Source organism: Eptesicus fuscus, chromosome 8 (genome assembly GCF_027574615.1).
Source record: "Eptesicus fuscus isolate TK198812 chromosome 8, DD_ASM_mEF_20220401, whole genome shotgun sequence".
NCBI lineage: Eukaryota > Metazoa > Chordata > Mammalia > Chiroptera > Vespertilionidae > Eptesicus > Eptesicus fuscus.
In genome coordinates, this window is record NC_072480.1 from 73,448,460 (window position 1) to 73,467,176 (window position 18,717).

Consider the following 18,717-nt stretch of genomic DNA (forward strand, 5'->3'; position numbering starts at 1 on the left):
GAGTCCGTTTTAGGCATGGAACACACTGAATTCTTACGAACTACTGCTTTCTATTCCATTAAAGGAGATGGCTCAGTGGTTTGCTGCTCTCCCATTGTCTCTGAACAACGTCTCTTCACAATGCCAGTCTATTAATCTAGTGCAGTGCTCTACACACTTCAAGGTGCTTACCTGGAAATTCTGTTAGAAAGCCGGTTCTGATCCAATCAATCTGAGGTGGGGTCTGCAATTCTAACGAGTGCCCAGGTAATGCTGCTGTTGCATCCACACACCGCACTGGGAGTTTAAATGGTCTAGATGCAGAACAGCAGTGTTTCAAGCATGGATTGATTGATTACCTCTTTGCTGTTGTGTCTGAGCCCCTGCCTCTAATCAATCAACCTTCCTTCTCTCTTTCTCCCCTCTCCCATTTCAGTGGTGATACTATTTTCAGGCAAATATCCCTCAAACTCTTTGTTCATTGTCTTCACCATGCACTCTCAGTCCTTCTCATTTCTTAAGTGTCCACGGCTCTCTCCACTCCACTCTCCCTTGCCAATATTAATTGTTTCAGGGATTACCCGTTCTTCATCTTTACAGGTATAGCCCAGAGATACTCCCAGTCTACTATGCTGCGTATGTCTAAGCTGCTTTCTATCTTATTTTCCAAAACTTATAATTCACATTTATTTTTCAAAACTACTAGCAGTCCCATAGTACTTTCTGAGATGTCAAAAGCTTACAATGATATCAAAATGAACATCCCTTTCCCTAAGTCTGCAACTTTCTTAATTCCTCTACTTTTTCAGGAAGGAGCAGGTGAGGCCAGTGGGGCCTAGTCTTTAGGTTGGTGGGTGACCAGATAGCTGCCAAGATGGGAGCACTTACAGGTCCTCAGTGAATGTTCATTCATTTGCTGAAGAAATTAATGATTAATCCCTCCAGTCAAACTCCTTCCATAGCTTGGAAGTTAGAGTCACATTTTGAAATGGTCACATATTTTGGTAGCAATTGAGATGGCTTCAATTGAGCAACGAGGACTGAGGATGTCCCGCACCTGTAAATTGTCTTTTTCCTGGATTATGAAGTGGCAGTGGATTGAAGTTGAGTCCTGAGACAGGAGTTGGGGGATAAGGCTATGTAAGGGCATCCTGAGGGTTATAAGAAGAAGGGTTCAAATTCACTCCAGTCCAAGAGACTCCTGGTTTCCTAATGATAATAATCCAGAGGTATTGCTTTCCTGGGCCTAGAGGGGAGTGGTTCTCTGACTCTCCCCTTGGTAGCAGTAGCGAGGGCCTCAGGTCAGGCAGCAGGAGGTCCTTCTTTGTGAATAGGCCCGTAAGAAGGGAGTACAGTGGAGCCCAAGTGAAAGAATCCTGGCTAAGGTAGTCCTGTTGGTCGGTTATCTGGTATGATTTTAATGGTACTCACCACAATTTAAATTATGTAGGTTTCATTGTTCGTTTACATAATTTTCTTGTCAGTTTGTTTAAATTATCTATTCCCTACTTAATATCCATGGCTCAGCACAGCATATCGCCCCAAGTAAAAATTCAGTGAAGAATGAATGAATGAATGAATGAATGAATGAATGAATTTGCAAAGTGGAAGAGTGGATGAGTTATCCTCCAGACCCTTCCAGCTGTCATATTAGTTTGGAACTGGGGGAGTTAAGTGATCTCTCCCTGGTGGAGCTGAAGGAAAGTGTACCCCTAAACACTCAAAGCTGGGGAGCATGTGGCATAGGCTTCTTTGTGGTGCCAGAGGCTGCATGGGAGCAGTTTCTGTGTGAATATGAGGCCATAGGACTTGTGCATGTTAGAGTCCAGCATTCTCCAGGGGGTTGGAGCCTTTACCAATTTTCACAGATCTTCAGCATAATTGGTCTCATTGGACCATGGGCCCTTTTCTGCCCCATGATGAAGGACCTCAAAACAAGGGGGAGAGTTTGGGCCAGCTCAGTCGAAAGGCTAGGGCGTGGTCCATGACAGTGGACACTCTCCACACCTTAAGCAGGGTCTGTGGGAGCCTCCTGCCCTGGGAACTGTATCTCCTTAGATGCCTAGACGGTGACCTCACTGATCTGTAGGAGGCCTTGGGAAAGCATGGTTTTGGAATGTTGCTCTACACAGTGCTCCAATGGGAATGCAGATTTGAAGTGAGAAACTATTGGAGGATTTAGTTGATGTTTCTGAGAGAGCCTGGCCATACAGGTGAGAGCATGCCTTCCTGGAGTTAAAGATCTGGACCAGGGCCAGCTTGTCACCTTTGAGGGTGGTAGGCAGACCCTTGAGGTGGATATAGGGTAGGAGGAAACTAGTCATCTTTATTAAGGAATTGACAAGAAGGATCATGCTTTGTCTGTGAGTTGTGCTGAGTAATAAAAGCAAGGGTAGATGAAAGGGCCTAGAACATGGGCAGTGGTTGCTGTGAGCTTTTAATATTCTTCTGTTGGGAGTGGGGTGGGGGCTGGGACACAGACAAGGATGCCAAAGAGCAGTTCACACACTCCTCATCCAAGGTCCTCAGAAGAGCATTCATATCCTGAGACTGTTCCAGAGCCCAGATCCCAACAGGGGAATGCAGAGGCTCAGGTCTGAAACTTGTTCAGTCTTTAAGAGACGTCTGGAACACATGCCCTGCCCTAGTAAAGTAAATAATTCTGTTCATCCGGAGATCTGGCATTCCAATACTTAGGGCTCTTGTAGATTTGGAATTCATAAGAGTCCCTCTGTAGTATATGTAAGATGCTGATGAGAAAACACACACACCCCACATTACATCACACATAGACACGTACACATACACACAAACAACACACACACGGGGCTAGAATTTTATTATAGAAATTGTCTGTGGCTTGTAAGGTGGAGGGCTACCTCTTGACGATTTATTCCTCCTCCTGAGAAAGAATATCTGAGCCATTGACACACAGTTGAAAAAGTGTTGAGACCGGGAGTTATCGACCCTTCAAGTCTTAGTTCCAAAAGCAAAGAAGCACTATTAAATTTCAAGCAGATTATGAAGAACTCATTTCTATAACTAAATCCAGCGCATAGCCTAAGCCTAGAATAGAGAGTCTGTTGGATCAATTTGAAACCATTAAAATCATTTTAACCATTGATTTTACACACAAGGACTTGGCAAGTGGCTTTAAAATCAAAACTAAGAGTAGCAGATGGATAATATGAGTTTATGCTTCACCCATTAGACTGAGGAGTCCCCCTACCCTTTCCAAAAACTGCTAAGTGAATTATTGCATGAACCAGGGATACCTGCAAACATACCTATTCATGCCACAGTCATATGTAATACAAAGTGTAAATAGGGCAGTCCATATAGACTTCTCTCTTTGGTGCTAAGGGTAGTTCATAAAACCCGGCTTAGCCTGGAGCTTGATTTACCTAATATAAAAACCAAATATTCAAAACCATGGAATTTCAAAATGAACCCCTGCCCCACATAGATAAACATTGAAGTCATGAAAATTGGAAAATACCTAGAACCCTATTTTGATGGCATGAAAGGATTCTCTGTGTGTTTACTCTTACTCTGTGGAACTCATGCTGTTTCATTGCCTCACTCAGGCCAGATAACCAAAAGGAGATTCAGAAGGCTTTCCAGGTACTGGTTTCTTTGCAGGATCTGAAATCTTCAGATTTTTTTTTAATTCTTTAAAGTAGTGACTGATATTAGATTAGGTAAGGAATTACAATTAAAACACACAAAAAATGAAACTTTCAATGAGACCTCTCTACAAGAAGAACACTGAGTAGTTATTGAGGTGTAAGGTAAACTCTGGCCAGATGGCTTCGAGTCTGAGTTTGCTTGTGTACCCATCTGAGGTTGAACATTCAGGAGGGCCGTGCTAGCAGGAGTTACAGAGGCAGCCAGGTAAAACATCAGCATTTCCATGTGAACATTCAGTACCGTGCCAGGAACGGGGAAGATGCTAGCATGAAAAACAGATAGAAAAACTTACAGAGAGTGTTCCTACATGGCCATTCTGTTTAGTCATTGAGACTTAATTCAGAAGAGAATGGAAGATCTGTGGTAAAATGAAGTTCTGTTTAAAGTTGGAGTGGGTTCTGTTGTCTGGGGAGTGTTGCTTGCATATTAGCATTTGGCTCAGTGCACACCAGAAGCTAACTGTGCCCAGCGTCCCTTGAGTATAAGTGCCTGCTGATGGGCAGTCTTGATGAAGGTGACAAGGATGAGTAGCCAGACAGCAGATTCTCCTGTGAACAGCTGGACTAACTCACCTTGGTGGGGGGTGGGTAGAGGGGAGGTTAGAGGGGGAGGAGGAGGGCAGGGCTTGGCTAACCAGAGAGGAGAGAGAAAAGGGCCAACCCAATTGTCATTTCCTGCTCAAAATATGTAGTACTGTGAACGGAGTCTGAAATGGAGAACTCAGACATAGTCCAGTCTCCAAGTCCATATTTTACCTGAAAACTACATCAAGGGCAAAAAACACCTCTTTCCCCTAATTCTGGTTGGCATTGTCCAGCTAGAGAACTCTTTCAAATTATCTACTCAACTCGTTAAAGACTTATAGCTCAGTATATGATTAAAAGTACCATTATGCCACCCAACCTGACTAAATAAATACTTCTCCCAAACCCCCAGCTCTCTTACTGCCCATGAGCCTTGCTCACCGAGTGAGGGGAAGAAAATGGGCTTTCCTCTGCAGTGGGAACACCACAGATGTCAGGGTACCTATGTGATGGAAATGAGGGTTTGTCATCCTATCCGGTGTATTTGCAAGTTCTGCCTCCTCTTCAGAACCCCCCTCCCTTTAGTCCACCAGGGTCTGTGTTGTGGGATGGGGGCCCAGCGTTGCCCTGCCATATTTAACTTTAACCTTGAACATCTCCAGGATGAATCCCCCACATTTCCAGGCAGAACGAAGGGTGCTTTTTATATGCCTGGAGATTCTCCTTCATACTAAAGCTCTTAACACAAAGCGTCCTTATGGGTTAACTTCACGTGGAATCCCTGGATTCAGGGGATCTTCTACTTGACTTTCCAGCCCCGGGATCTAGCTTGACATCTGGCCCTTAGTAGGCACTGAAAAAAGGCTTATTGACCATGCAGTGGGCAATACTAAGAGTGCCCTTAATGTAAACTGTGACTTTGGATGATAATGAGAAGCCATTGTAGGTTCATAGATTTTTAACAAATGCCTCACTCTGGTGGAGGGAATGTTGATAATGGGGAAAACTGTGCATGTGGGGGCAGGGGTTATATGGGAAATCTCTGTACCTTTTGCTGTGGACCTAAAACTGCTCTGAAAATTAAAGTCTGTTTGTTGTGAACGAATAGATAGTTGTTCGAATCGGAAGTGCTCTCAACAGGTAGCATTAGGATATGTATTATAGTTGAGTATTTTACGTAACCTTCTCTTTGCTTTGTGTTTTATGTTTGCAGGGTGTGAAGAAGTTTGATGAGCCCTGTGGAGGGAGAGACTGCAGCGGGGGCTGCCAGTGCTACCCTGAGAAAGGAGGGCGGGTAAGTCATTGCAAGAAATGTTATCTTCCTTAGACTCCCGTTGTAAATGAGAGTGCCTTAAATTGCCTGGTTAAGTCAGTTGCATACTTTCCTAAGAAATATAATATAGACATGTTCTTCTCCACTGGAACAAACAATATAATGCGAATTGGGATCAATTTATACTACTCCCTTAATAAATTGAGAATAATGCTAACTTTCTTAAGCATCTTTTCTCTTACTCGTTGCTATGAATACATATGTCTGTGTATGTATGTGTATAATGCAATTATTTTTATACTTACTATGTTGTACATAAATATATGTTTTATAACAATATTACATAGAGAAAACAGGGTTGCATTCATACTGCAGAATAGATATTCAAACTAGAGAGCACCAACCTCATACCAATTCTGTTTAAATTATTCTACTCACTTTCTGAATGTCCTTTATGTAGCCCATTTCATAGATAGTAAGAGAAAAAAATGGTCACCCCAAATTATTATCATAACACCTGGTAGAGTTTAAACTAATATGGTCAAGCAAAGTGATTGGCCTCTCATTCCGTTTCCATTAAAGCTGATGTTGGGTCTTGGCATTGCTGATTTTAAAAAGACACTGTTTATATTTATATGCTTAAGCCCAGGTTGATGTGTGGTGGTGTGGGCAGCAGCATTTTGTTTTAGGACACAGAGCCTTTTGAGTCTTTATGCCTTGGAATCCTGCGTTTTCCTCTCGGACCCACGCTTGTCCGATGCCAGGTTGTGAGAGACAATTAGGAATTCTTGCCAGCATTGCCCTCTCATTGGAAACAGAAATGATTGCAGCCCTTAGGTGTCCCCAATGAGTTTCACCAACGGGAATCCTGCAGTCAGTTTCTAAAGTAGCTTTTCCCATCCCCACCCCCCAGAGCTTGGGCTCTTTGGCTGGGTGTTCCCATACATCCTCTCCTACCTGAGTCCTCTCCAAAAATCAAATAAGTAAGACTTATAATAGGGAACCCCTTTATAAATGTGGTGGTTGTATTGAATACCATGTGACTCATCATTTTTTAATAGCAAAGGTCACCATTGAGGAGCGTCTTGCCGCTACATCCAAGCTTGCATCTCCATGCACTGTGTTCCCATGAGCTGCAGTCCTCAAAACAGCTTGTTGTTGTTGTTCTTGTTTTCCTCGTGGGTTCCTGTGTTTGGAGCGGGGGACTTTACACTGTAGGAATTTCTAGTTGAAGGTCCTTTATCAGCATTTCACAAGAATAAGTTTGTTTGTTTTTTAAATATGAAAGCCATTTCATGAGATTTAAAATGCCCCTGGGGTCCCTTGCTATAGATTTTCCCAGCGATGCTCTGGAGCAATGATGAAAATGTCTGACTGCAGCATCTCCCCTCCCTCAGCTCTTAGCTGGCTCAGCCTTATATGGGCACAGGGAAGATAAATGAGTGGTATACAAATATCTGTGAGACTCGCCTGTGTGGGAGTTCGCTCGACTCTAGAGGGATTTCACATTCTTCTCCATGTGATCAGCCAAACAGAACCCAAACAAATGGAGCAGAAAGTCATACTGGGTCTATTCTTTTCACTTTGTACAATTATTTAATGCAGAACCAATACATTAACATTTCCCATGATGCTTTTACAAGAACTTTGTTCTTCAGTAAAGCTAGCTTTCTCTGATTATTTCAATAGATAATGCCATCTGCGCAGCAATATACTTTTATTAAAATGCCAACGGTCTTTTCAAAGGCGTTATTAAAAGGAAAATTTCTAAGGACCCCTGTGTCTTTCTAATGTAGTGAGTGTCCAGTACAGGCATTGAAACCTTTTTACTTCCTATCGTCCCTAATCAAGAAAATACTTTGAGTCTGTTCCTATATATTGTTGCCAAGTAATGTAGAAACTTGAGACCTTCTGGTTTAATTTGATTAACGAGAGTAACCCAGAACCCACTGTGGACTTGACTCTCCTATATTCAGACAAGTTATTAATACTGACCGAATTCAGTGGAGATTTGGCAGTTGTCTGAATAGTTTGTTCAAGAGACAGAGCCAATGGTACCCCGCTTTGGGGCCTGGCCTGCAGGATCCACTGCCCACAGTGTTCAGATGGCTCTTCTCTTCACACTGCTTAATGGTTCACACTGTCATTGATGTTGGACCTAGACTCACCCTGTGATTGGACCATACAGATCCAAGTTGGGTTGTGTTATCAGCCAGTACCCAAGGCTGCCCAGTTGATTCAGGTGTGCCATTGAGTATTAACCAATAAGATGATGGAAATGACTCATGGTAAAAGGTAAGAAAAAAACCTACCGAGGAGAGATAAATGATGTCATTTATAATTTTCTATGGGGTAAGTCAAGTATATTACTGAAGATATTTATTGTTAGGACAGTTGCATATACTTCATTAAATCGTTTATTAAGATGTAGTGTCTTTTGCAGTTCTACAAACCTGGCATGGTATGTGTATTAAATATTTGTGGATGGACAAATTTACCTAAGTGCATTCCTATAGAAAGCAGGGCTATTTCTGTCCTACTTGTGGCTTGATGGTAATTTTTTAAAGTAATGTAATGCATAAAAATAGCAGTTGGATGGATTTTGCTGTTCGGGGAGCTGTGTGCAGAGTTTGTTCTTTCCCACAGCTTCCCCTGGGGTCCCTTGCTATATATTTTCCCCACGGTGCTACTGTAGCAGCGATGACAATGCCTGGCTGCAGAGCTCTCCACTCCCCAAGCACTTGGCTAGCTCGGCCTTATTTGGTCATGGGGTAGAGTTCATTTGTTCCTCGCCATGGTGACAGCCAACATCAGAAACTGTATGTTACTGGATAACTTTTGGACTCTAAGCAAAAATCACAAATGTAGTATGGATTCCCATTCCAAATGAAGTCTCATGTTACTGAATGAATAAGCTCTGTGTAAAATGTATCGAGCCTGATTCTCCACCCCTGAGTAAGTTGATGGGCTATTGTCCTAGGGAGAGAATTGTTTCTCACAGGCAGAGCTACACATGGATAATCCCAGTAAGCCAGAAGCTGGAGTAGGAAGAGGCAGGCACTGCGGCCCAGCTGTCTGTGCAGTCCTCACTCCCTGCTCAGAGCTAGATGATCTAGCCTGAGTCCTCTAATGCACACAGGATGGTAGGAGGACATTGACATTGGGGGGGAAGTGATTTGTTCTAATCTGGATTCAGAACAAAACTCTCAGGTTTTTTTGGACTTGTTGATGAGTTCTTTTTCCAATACAGTAATCTTTTGTGTCTATATATTCCTCTTGCCAGATGTTAACCTATAGGAAGGGGATTCTCCAGGGTGGTGGGAGGGACACAGGCAGAGATGAAAAGAGCTTTGTCTCTGTTCTCAGGAGTTATGAATCCCTAGCCAATTCTCTAACCACCTCTTCAGTTGCTTGGTGAATTTAAAAAAAAAATAACTTCAAGAAATGATTTCAGTCTTTATTGTTGTTGGAGGGTCTGTATCTCAAATCATTTCTATGAGGCACATTAGAGTATTTAAAAATTATAAGTCCTGCCCTGGCCGGTTTGGCTCAGTGGATAGAGCGTCGGCCTGCGGACTGAGGGGTCCCGGGTTCGATTCTGGTCAAGGGCATGTACCTTGGTTGCGGGCACATCCCCAGTAGGGGGTGTGCAGGAGGCAGCTGATCGATGTTTCTCTATCATCGGTGTTTCTAACTCTCTATCCCTCTCCCTTCCTCTCTGTAAAAAAAAACAATAAAATATATATTTTTTTAAATTTTAAAAAATAAAAATTATAAGTCCTATTTCCCTGATACTACACAGGGTGATATGCACAAAGGACGTCAATGAACTAACTTCCCAGACTTTCTCCACCAGGAAATATCATACAGTCGTCAATACCAGAGAAGCTGTCCGGCCCTCTTATCTGTTGCTATTCTTTTTCTTATTTCTTTCTTTATACACTATGAAGATGGAAGGTGGTTGAATGGAATGCATTAGATTGACTTTATGTTATAGAATTTCTACTGAAGCAGAGGGACTGCCACCGTATTATATAAAGGTCAATAGTATGGAAAACAGAGAGAGCAGGTGAAGCATTGATTAGACAAATAAAATCTTTGCCTTTGCACATTTTTGTTATTGTTAGCTTTGTTTTGTTTACCCAGTGCAAATTTAATGTGCATTAGGAAGCTTAACTTAAAAACCAACAGCATCGTAAAAAGATGTCATTTATGTTCATAGCAGTACATAATCCTTTATAAATACATGCCTTTGCACATTAGCTCATGTAAAACGTTGTCAGATTCTCAGATTTTTTCAACTGAGGTCAATTTTAATTTATTATTTCAATTACTTAGGCAGGTTCCTGTTCTCCCCAACTTTTTTTGGTTTTTGACCCTAAACTCAGATCAGATAGGTAATTTCAACTTGTTAATGACATCAGCCTTTACAAGGCACCTGTTTTCCTAGGCAATCATATTTCAAAAATGCCCCAGCTGGGTGGCTCAGTTGGTTGGAGTGTTATCCTGTACACCAAAAAGGTTGTGGGTTTAATTCAGTCCTCTGTAGGGGCACTTACAGGAGGTAACGGATTGATGTTTCTCTCTCACATTGGTTTCTCTCTCTCTCTCTCTCTAAAAATCAATAAACGTATCCTTGAATGAGTTCATTGTCATCTTCCCCATCCCTCAGTAGTCATCCAACCCACATTCACCCTCCAGGGGCTTGACAACATGAGCCATAAAACTGGAGACTAACACTCCCAGAAGGTTGCAGTTGATAAACTCACTCTCTTAAGCAATGACTGAGTGCTTGGTACAAGTTATCTTTAGCTGTTGCTTGAGTTTCCCACAGTCTGTGGGTCCCTGGACTCTGTACAAAGTGTGAGGGAATAATTCTTAACCTCACAAGAGTTCTTAAATTCAACAATATAAAGTGAAAGAAACCAGAGAAACTGAGTGGAAGGGGAAGCAAAGGGAAGAGTGAGCAGACAGCTCTTGGAGGTGGGTGGAGATGGGTGAATGGGGACCCAAGAAAATTGCCTTTGGCCCTCCCTGTCAGCTCAGATGGGTAGCAACCAAGAGATGACAGAAGCAGCCCCTAGCCTCAGGGAAAGGACTGGGGGGGGGGCCCCCCTAGAGCAGCTATGAACAGCAAGTGATTGGCAAGCTCTTCTCTCTAAGGTGAGATGTAGTCTTGCTAATAATAGTATCTTCTCTTGTGTATTGCTAACCATAACCTTTACCCTTAAATGTGTATAACCAAGATTTCAAAGTAAAATTGAATTTTTATTTGAAATGGCTCAATATAAATCCGAAAACTGGTAGACCATTGTGATGCTATGGAGAGATATTCAGTTCAGAATGTATGTACTGTGTGCGGTCTGTAAGTCCCATAGGTTTCCATATGCAGTGTGGCCCTCTATCTTCATTATTTGATGATACTTGCAAGTGTCGAATAAAAACTCCAGTGCTCCTGGGGCAGGCCTCTTTTCAAACCAGCTGCTTTGTTCCAGGCACACAGTTTTTAATGGTATATGCTCAGCATACTTAAGGGAAGTCCTCTCCAATATTTTATGCACTATCACAGCCCAGAAAAGGCAAAGAATTATTCCGAAATAGTAGAAATTCCGCCTGGTTTCCGGGCTTTTATAACCCTTGTCTACACATAGCTCCCAACCACTTTCAAAATCGTTGGTTATTTTTAGTGTGCCTTGGGAACAACAGTGGATCTGGCTGGGCCAATGCCGCAGTAGCTGCAGCAACTCGGTGACTTGGTTCTTTTCTACAGGGAAAATAGTATGTCAGCAGATTTGGACAGTGCCCACCTAACTTGTACATCACATCTGGTGATGTGTTTTTAAAGTGATATTTTCTTTTATGTCTGCCATTGTAGGAAGAACCCACCTTCCTGCTAGCAATGGAATTTCACATTTCTTCAACACTCAAATATGTTGTTGTTTTTTCTATCATCCGTGTGCAAGGCACTTGTCTAAGGACTCCCTGAACAGCAGAGGCCCTGAGATAAGGGTGTGCCTGGTGTGTTTAAGGGACAGCGAAGAAGCCAGTGTGGCTCTAGCAGAGCGAGGAAGGAGAGACTCAGGGAAGGTGAGGTTCCAGAGAGAAGGTCAGGACAACAAGAATATTGGGTAAGAGCCTTAGAGACCGTCTGACTGAGTGAGATCAGAAGCCACTCGGGAAACTTCTTTAGAAAAGTTAGGTGATTTATAATTTACTATGCCACAGAGCTCTCCAGGCAGGGAAGGCCCCTTGTAAAGGCTAAGTAGTTGGCTATTAAGAATTTAAAAACAAATGTATTCATTCAGCAGATATTGATTGCACATCGCTCATAAGGTAGGCCCCATCTAGGCACCAGGAATCCAGAACTAAGCAAAGCAATCACTATCCCTAACCTTTTTTTTACTAGTGACCCAGTGCACGAAATTCGTGCACATTAAAAAGGAATTAATTAAAGGAAATATTTTAATATTGCTATTCGCCCTTTCTCTATAATAGAAGTGTCAGAGATGAAAGAAAATTAGTAAAATGTATATGAAAATCTTCCTCCTGTCAGAGTCTGGGGTGCGCCACGGGAACCAGAGTCAAGTCCCCACCCACCCACATGCGCCTCAAAATCGCACAAGACCCAGACCCGGCCGGCTCCACCCCCATTGGGCTAGATTCAGACCTGGCCGGCCCCAACCCCATCAAGCCCTGCTGGGTGGGGGGCGCGGCCTCAGGTCCCATGGCCTGGGGCAGGGGGTGCGGCCTGAGGTCCCCCGTCAAGCCCTGCCAGGTGGGGGGGTGCAGCCTCAGGTTCCCCAGCCCAGCACCGGGTGGGGTGCGCGGCCATAGGTTCCCCCATCAAGCCCCATGGACGGGAGAGGGGTTCGGCCTCAGGTGCCCCATCAAGCCCTGCCAGGCGGGGGGTGCAGCCTGAGGTCCCCTGGCCTGGCGCCGGGGCGGGGGGCGGGGGGGAAGGGGGCATGGCCTCAGGTCCCCTGTCAAGCCCCACCAGGCGGGGGTCACAGCCTCAGGTCCCCTGCCCCGGCCCAGCGCCAGCCTCAGGTCCCTGCTGATTGCTCATTAAGGCTCCTTATGGGTACTCGGCCTCTGCTGTGGACACAGCCATCTTGTTACATTTTGATGGTATATTTGCATATTCCCTCTTTATTAGGTAGGATTTTCTTTAATAAAAAAGGGAGGAAGGGAGAGGGAGAGATAGAAACATTGATCTGCTGCCTCCTGCATGCCCCCTATTGAGCCTGTAATCCAGGCATGTTCCCTGACCTGGAATTGAACCTTGACCTCCTGGTTCATAGGTTAATGCTCAACCATGGAGCCATACTGGGCCAGGCTAATCTTTTTGAGCTGGTATTCTAGCACTGTGCTCTCCAATGGAATTTTCTGCAAAGATGGAAATGTTCTTTATCTAGACTCTTCACCAAGGCTAGTTGAGCCTTTGAAGTGTGGCTAGTGAAATGGACGACTGAATTCTTAAATGTTATTTACTCTTAGTTAATTCAAATTCAAATTAAATACCCCACATGGCCAGTGGCTCCCATATTGAAGATTCCAATTCTATTGAGTGTGGAGAGTGGAAGAAAGAGACAAAAACTTATAGTGAATAGGTAAGAATGTTCTGGATCTCACATCCTAGACAAAAATAATACACAATAAAAAGTCAAGATTTCATGAAAATAAACCAAGATTTTGTACCTGCTGGGTTTATGGTCTTTACAAAAAGGATGTTACCTTAAAAAATATATAGAGCACATTGGAAGTGGTGTATATGCAGATGTGTCAATCAGCCAGACAGGAAAATTTTCTTAACTGGTTTGTCACCTCATCCTCCACTTATTGCATGGCCTCTTGGGGAAGTTGTATTTTTTGCTTTTCCAACTTGAACCCTGATCAGGGCATTTCCCTTCTGAAAACTTCTTGTCTGGTTTCTCCAGACCTTTGGTAATCCAGTCCATAGCTTCAGAATGTAACGTCTCTCTTGCTTTCTTTTCTGCTAGATTAAGTAAGCATTTTCTTAAAGTTGGATTTGTTTAATAAACTGTTGTAGAAATGAGTTCATTATGCAGCTGGGGAAATAGAGGCAATTATAAATGTTTCATTTCAAAAGGACCATTATAACATTCCCCAGATTTGATGGAAAACGGGCCAGTTTGGCGCTCATACAAAAGGATGAAATTTTATTACTGCCTCAGTGAATGAACTTAAAGGGCATCATTAAAGACAAAGTCAGTGGTTAGGGGAAAAACTGATTCCCATGACTATTGAAATCATCATTTCCTTCATCTGAAGCATGACAGACTTCACCCTGGATTCTGTCGTTTCCTACCAGCAAAACACATTGTTAAATAACAGGAATCCTGAAAGTCATTGGTGAAGATCAGTCACCGTGGCTGTGGCCTAGTGTTTATCAATCTGAACAGAAATTGCCCTGACACAGCAGTGAAGCAGATATTTGATAGGTAAGGTATGATTAATAAGGAAACATCGGCATATTGATGTCTTAGCACCTGGGTGCAGAGGATGAATTTTCAGTGTTTTCACATTTTATTTATTCATTTCTCCCTCTTCTGATGGACACTAGACACACACACACACACACACCCCAAAAAATTGAGTGGCAGCCTATGCCATATTCCTTCATAATGAAAAATTGTACTGCATTCTTGACTCCAGATGTTGTTCATGGAAGATAATTACCTCAATGCCTCAAACACAACAAGTCTTTAGTGAGGTGTCTGTTACCCTGGAAATGCACCTATGAACCAGGAGGTCATGGTTCGATTCCTGGTCAGAGCACATGCGCAGGTTGCAGGCTAGATTCCTAGTGTGGGACATGTAGGAAGCAGCCTATCAATGAGTCTCTCTCATCATTGCAGTTTCTCTCTCTCTCTCCCTCTCCCTTCCTCTCTGAAATACAAAATTCCGGGGAAAGGGCCTTTTGTGGCTTCAAGAAAAACATAACTAGGATAATGATTATTATTTCTGAATAGTGTCTTAACTGGAAAACCTCACACAGACACCAACAGACAGTTGATAAACTCAGGTAGAGAAATGAGCATTTCTATTGTTCTTCTAAACCAAACTAAAGCTCTGCTTTTAGAAATCCTTCATTTTTCCTACCTCTTGATGGAATGTTTTGACAAGTAGAGCATTAAAGCATTTTCCCCTTTCTGGTAGACAAGGAACGCCAGTCTTCAAAGACCTTTGTTTCGTTTCATTCACTTCCAATTCATTCTTAGTAAACAATTGCAGGATTTCTAAAGAGACCAGTGCAAAATTCTTACCAACCATGGTATACTTTCTAAAAGCTACACTGAAAATAGAAAATTTTTTTTCTGAATTTGTCTTCCCTCTCCCAATAGGAAAAGAGTGTCTAAGATGGTTGAGTCTTCTTGTGGAAAAATGTACGACCTTCCCTGTCCAATGTAAGTCCAATGACCTTTAGAGTTGGACAGTCTGTACTAGAGGCTAAATGCTCTTGCGTCTAAGTGCTCTTACATCAGCTTGCTACTCTAATAAAGAGAAAACTAATAGATCATTTTGCAAAGTTTTGAATTACTTTTTGTTTTCTTCCAGAAATAGTAAAATAATAACCAGAGGGGGAAATGGCAGAAATGACCAAACCAAGTACATTTTCTTCAATGAGGGGCCTCTTGAACTTGCCACCTAAACGCACACATACTGGGGTGCCTTGGGAAGAAGGAAACTGGGGTCATCTCATTTCTGCCCTCTTTTTACTTTCTTTAATCAGAGGGAACCACCCATTCCTTCATAGCCAATGGCAAAGATGCTGCAGACATCAACGGCAATAGGGTGAACATAAATTTATTTTTAACTGCTTTAGGCATTTCAAAATTTTCTGAAGAAACTGCACAACCTGAGACCCTGAACAGCCTGCAATTCTGAAACCTCTGGCAACCCACCCAAACTCGTCTATTGTGGTGTAGACAACCAAATCATTCAAGTTGTCAGATGTCTGACTCATACGGGAAGTACAAAGAGGCCCTCAAAAGGACCTATGTCCCCACTGATTAGAAAAGTCAAAATACCCCTGTCCCTTTCCCCTCTGTGTGCAGCCTAGAAGTTCGGATTCTCAAAGAACTGAATCAGGAATTGACTCCAGTAACCCAATACAAGCCCTATATTTATTGTTTCCTCCTAGCCACCGGAGGACATGAAATATCCTGCCATAGGAACAAAAGTTTTTGCATCCAGAAACACTGTTTTTGTAGACAAATCTTAAGGCCTTGGAACCAGAAAGAAAAAAAAGGGAAACAAAATGAAACGGAAACAATTAATGCTGGGTAAATAATATCTTTGGCCTCATACGTTTTTGGCTGCATTGTCAGCATCAATGTTTTTTATTAAATTGTTGTCTTTATAAGGCACTGTAACTGGTTTAAGTCTGTTTTAAATAAAGCAATAGAAGGATGAATTAACTCTACGGTGAGGTTGGTGTCTCTGTAATAAAAATTAAAGGGCTGGTATGTTTAAGCTCTGCATGGTAGTAATTACTTTTAAGAAAATACACTAAGTAATGAGAATGGCATCTTTAAAGCCTTGTGAAGATACTAGGTATGTTTTAAGAGAATCCTAATGCCAAGATTACTTTTATATGTTGCACACATTTAACCTCTGTCAAAACTAGCCCTTCTTAAATTTGGTAAAAGACATATTGCCATGGCCTTTGAGAATGAATGAATTTGCAAAGATTTGGAACAACAACAACAACAAAAACATAATCCTGTGATTCTGTAGGAAGCAGTTTTCTTTTGTTTATGTTGCTTATAGCATCCTACTCTTTTCAACCCAGTTTAGAGAAGTGGCAAATCTTATATCCAAGCAACCAGGATGCACACTGCACTGAGGGTGAGACTCACAAATATTTTGATTTATTTATTTTTATTGATTTAGAAAGGAAGGGGGAGAGAGAGAGAGAGAGAGAGAGAGAGAGAGAGAGAGAAACATCAATGATGAGAAAGAATCACTGATTGGCTGCCTCCTGCATGCCCCCTCCTGGGGATCGAGCCCGAAACCTGGGCATGCGCCCTGACCGGGAATCAAACCCAGACCTCCTGATTCATAGATAGAAGCTCAACCACTGAACCACACCAGCCAGTTGAGACTCACCAGTCTTTAACAAGAATTTACTCTATGTGCCCACAGCCCCAAGCAACACCATTGCAGCCTAAAAGAGAAGGGTTGAATACGTAACCCTAGGTAATTCAAGTACAACTCTGAGACAGGAAAGCAGGCTTCCTCATGCAAAGGCTTTGGGGTGTATTCAACACCTGATATTTTACAAATATTTGCATCCCTCTTCATAGAATGGTAGAATTATTCATCTAGTACATTGACAAATCTCCTCCCCAACATCATACCCAGGAAGGATGGAAGAATCCATCTGAGAGTGATGACTATTCCTTCCATTATTAGAGGGCTCTAGGGAAGGAAGTTGGACAGACTTTCCTTGTAATTTAATGGGGGGGTGGGGGGAACAGCATAGAAATATATATGTCTAGAGTAAAATTTATTTTTTTAATCAATTAATGTAAATTATAGTATATCATTGCAAAAGAAAATAATCTAACTCCTAAAAGTTGAACTAAAAATTTTCAACTCTTCAAAAACAGAATTTTACTTTGAGGCTTTCATATAACATTGCACCCCGCTTAAAATTTCAAGATAATAAGATTCATTGCACAACTGCACTTACAAGAAACTCAATGGTAGACACGCCATTGACAAGAAATAAAACAAGCATATTTGAGCTCCTAGAATATTTCTTACCATTCCTTATCAGCTTTCTTAGAAGTTATTTCTCCTCTACCCAGTACGTTTTATGAACTAGTTTTTCCTCTAAAGAGTTTATTTTGAAAGCACGAGATGCCAGGGGAGTGACATTAGTGGACTTCTTCTCCAATTGTGTAGAAGATGAACTAAAGAGCACCCCGAAAACATGGGATTAACCTCTCCAAGATGTATAATAGTTATATTAGTGCCATAATTGTATTCTATTTAAAGACACTTTTTGAACTCTCAGTCCACTAGAGGCAAGGAAAAGGGGGTTGAACTAAATAATAGCATTAGGATGCTTAATTCGAAATCCAAGAAGGCTATAATGCATTTAGCTACAATATAGCTACTGTGTAATATGCATACCTTCAGGTGACACTGTTGACAAATGGTTCGTCAGACCAGGTGACCACTGTACCATGCAGGAGGTGGCACCCACCATGGCATCTCCTGTGGCTATTGCCACCAAAGCTCTGGAGAAAGTTGCAACGTGGAACAAGTTAGCTTTGACCCACACGTACCTCCTCGCCAGGACCCCCACCCTCTCCATTGTACCCCACAAAAACACACAGACTTAGGTGCCTGGCCTCCAGCATTTCACTCCAACCGCGAGCCCCTCACACCCCTATGAGCTTTCTCTCCCATCATTTCTTTACCAGCCCCCAAGCAAAACCGCATTTCCTCCAAATGTACTGACCTCAGCCAAATTTAGGAAAGAACTTGATCTCCTAACCTTTTTCATATTAAAGTGTGGATTGTTGCTTTCACTGCACCCCTGACGCCCTGATCAATTGCTCGGGTGAAAACCGTCCCCTCCTTCTAATCATTTTTCTCTGCGTTTCTCACTTCCCTTCTTTGGTCTGGCCTTCAGATTTGAACTCCGACTTCTAGCAGCTGCCCGAACAATGAGGAGTAAAGTGGAACTATTTTCTCCCCGGATCTAGATGCTACGCTTCTAAAACACTGTCTTTAAAATCATGTCACCCTTTTGTACCTAACGCGTTACTGCATTGGCTCACAATCATGTGTTTCTATCAAACATCTTCCCCTCCCCCCCAATAAGTTTTTTGTGGTAGTCCTCTTTGTTTTTGCTTCTTGACTGTTGGTCTGTCATTTGTGCAATTAATTTTTGAAACTCGATCCAGGAGTTTACTGTGATTCCTGTGAAATTACTGAAAGGTGCCACTCAAGTTTCTGATGTGGAGATGGGGGGAATGAGGCCTTGATATTTTATCTCTCTGTTTTACTTGTCTAAGACGGATCTAATTCAAACACAGACTCTCCATGAGGATGGCTAGTAACCAAAAATGAGATTTCTAAATGTTAATTGCCACTAGTATTTTTAGGACTTTATTTTGAGGATAGCATTGATGAAAAGGGATATGTAGCCATCTGCATACCCTCAAGTAGAATAATCAGACTAAGGAAGTAAACAAAAAGAACTTTGTGGAT

At 42.3% G+C, this 18,717-nt stretch overlaps 1 protein-coding gene across 1 annotated transcript in view; it reads left to right on the forward strand.

Annotated features, from left to right (window-relative positions):
• COL4A2 (collagen type IV alpha 2 chain) overlaps positions 1 to 18,717 on the forward strand; it is a 183,007-nt gene that overhangs the window by 41,154 nt on the left and 123,136 nt on the right. Inside the window, exon 4 of the mRNA XM_008144016.3 lies at positions 5,407 to 5,487. Coding sequence (XP_008142238.2) covers positions 5,407 to 5,487 — 81 coding nt within the window. The remainder of the gene's footprint in view (positions 1 to 5,406; positions 5,488 to 18,717) is intronic.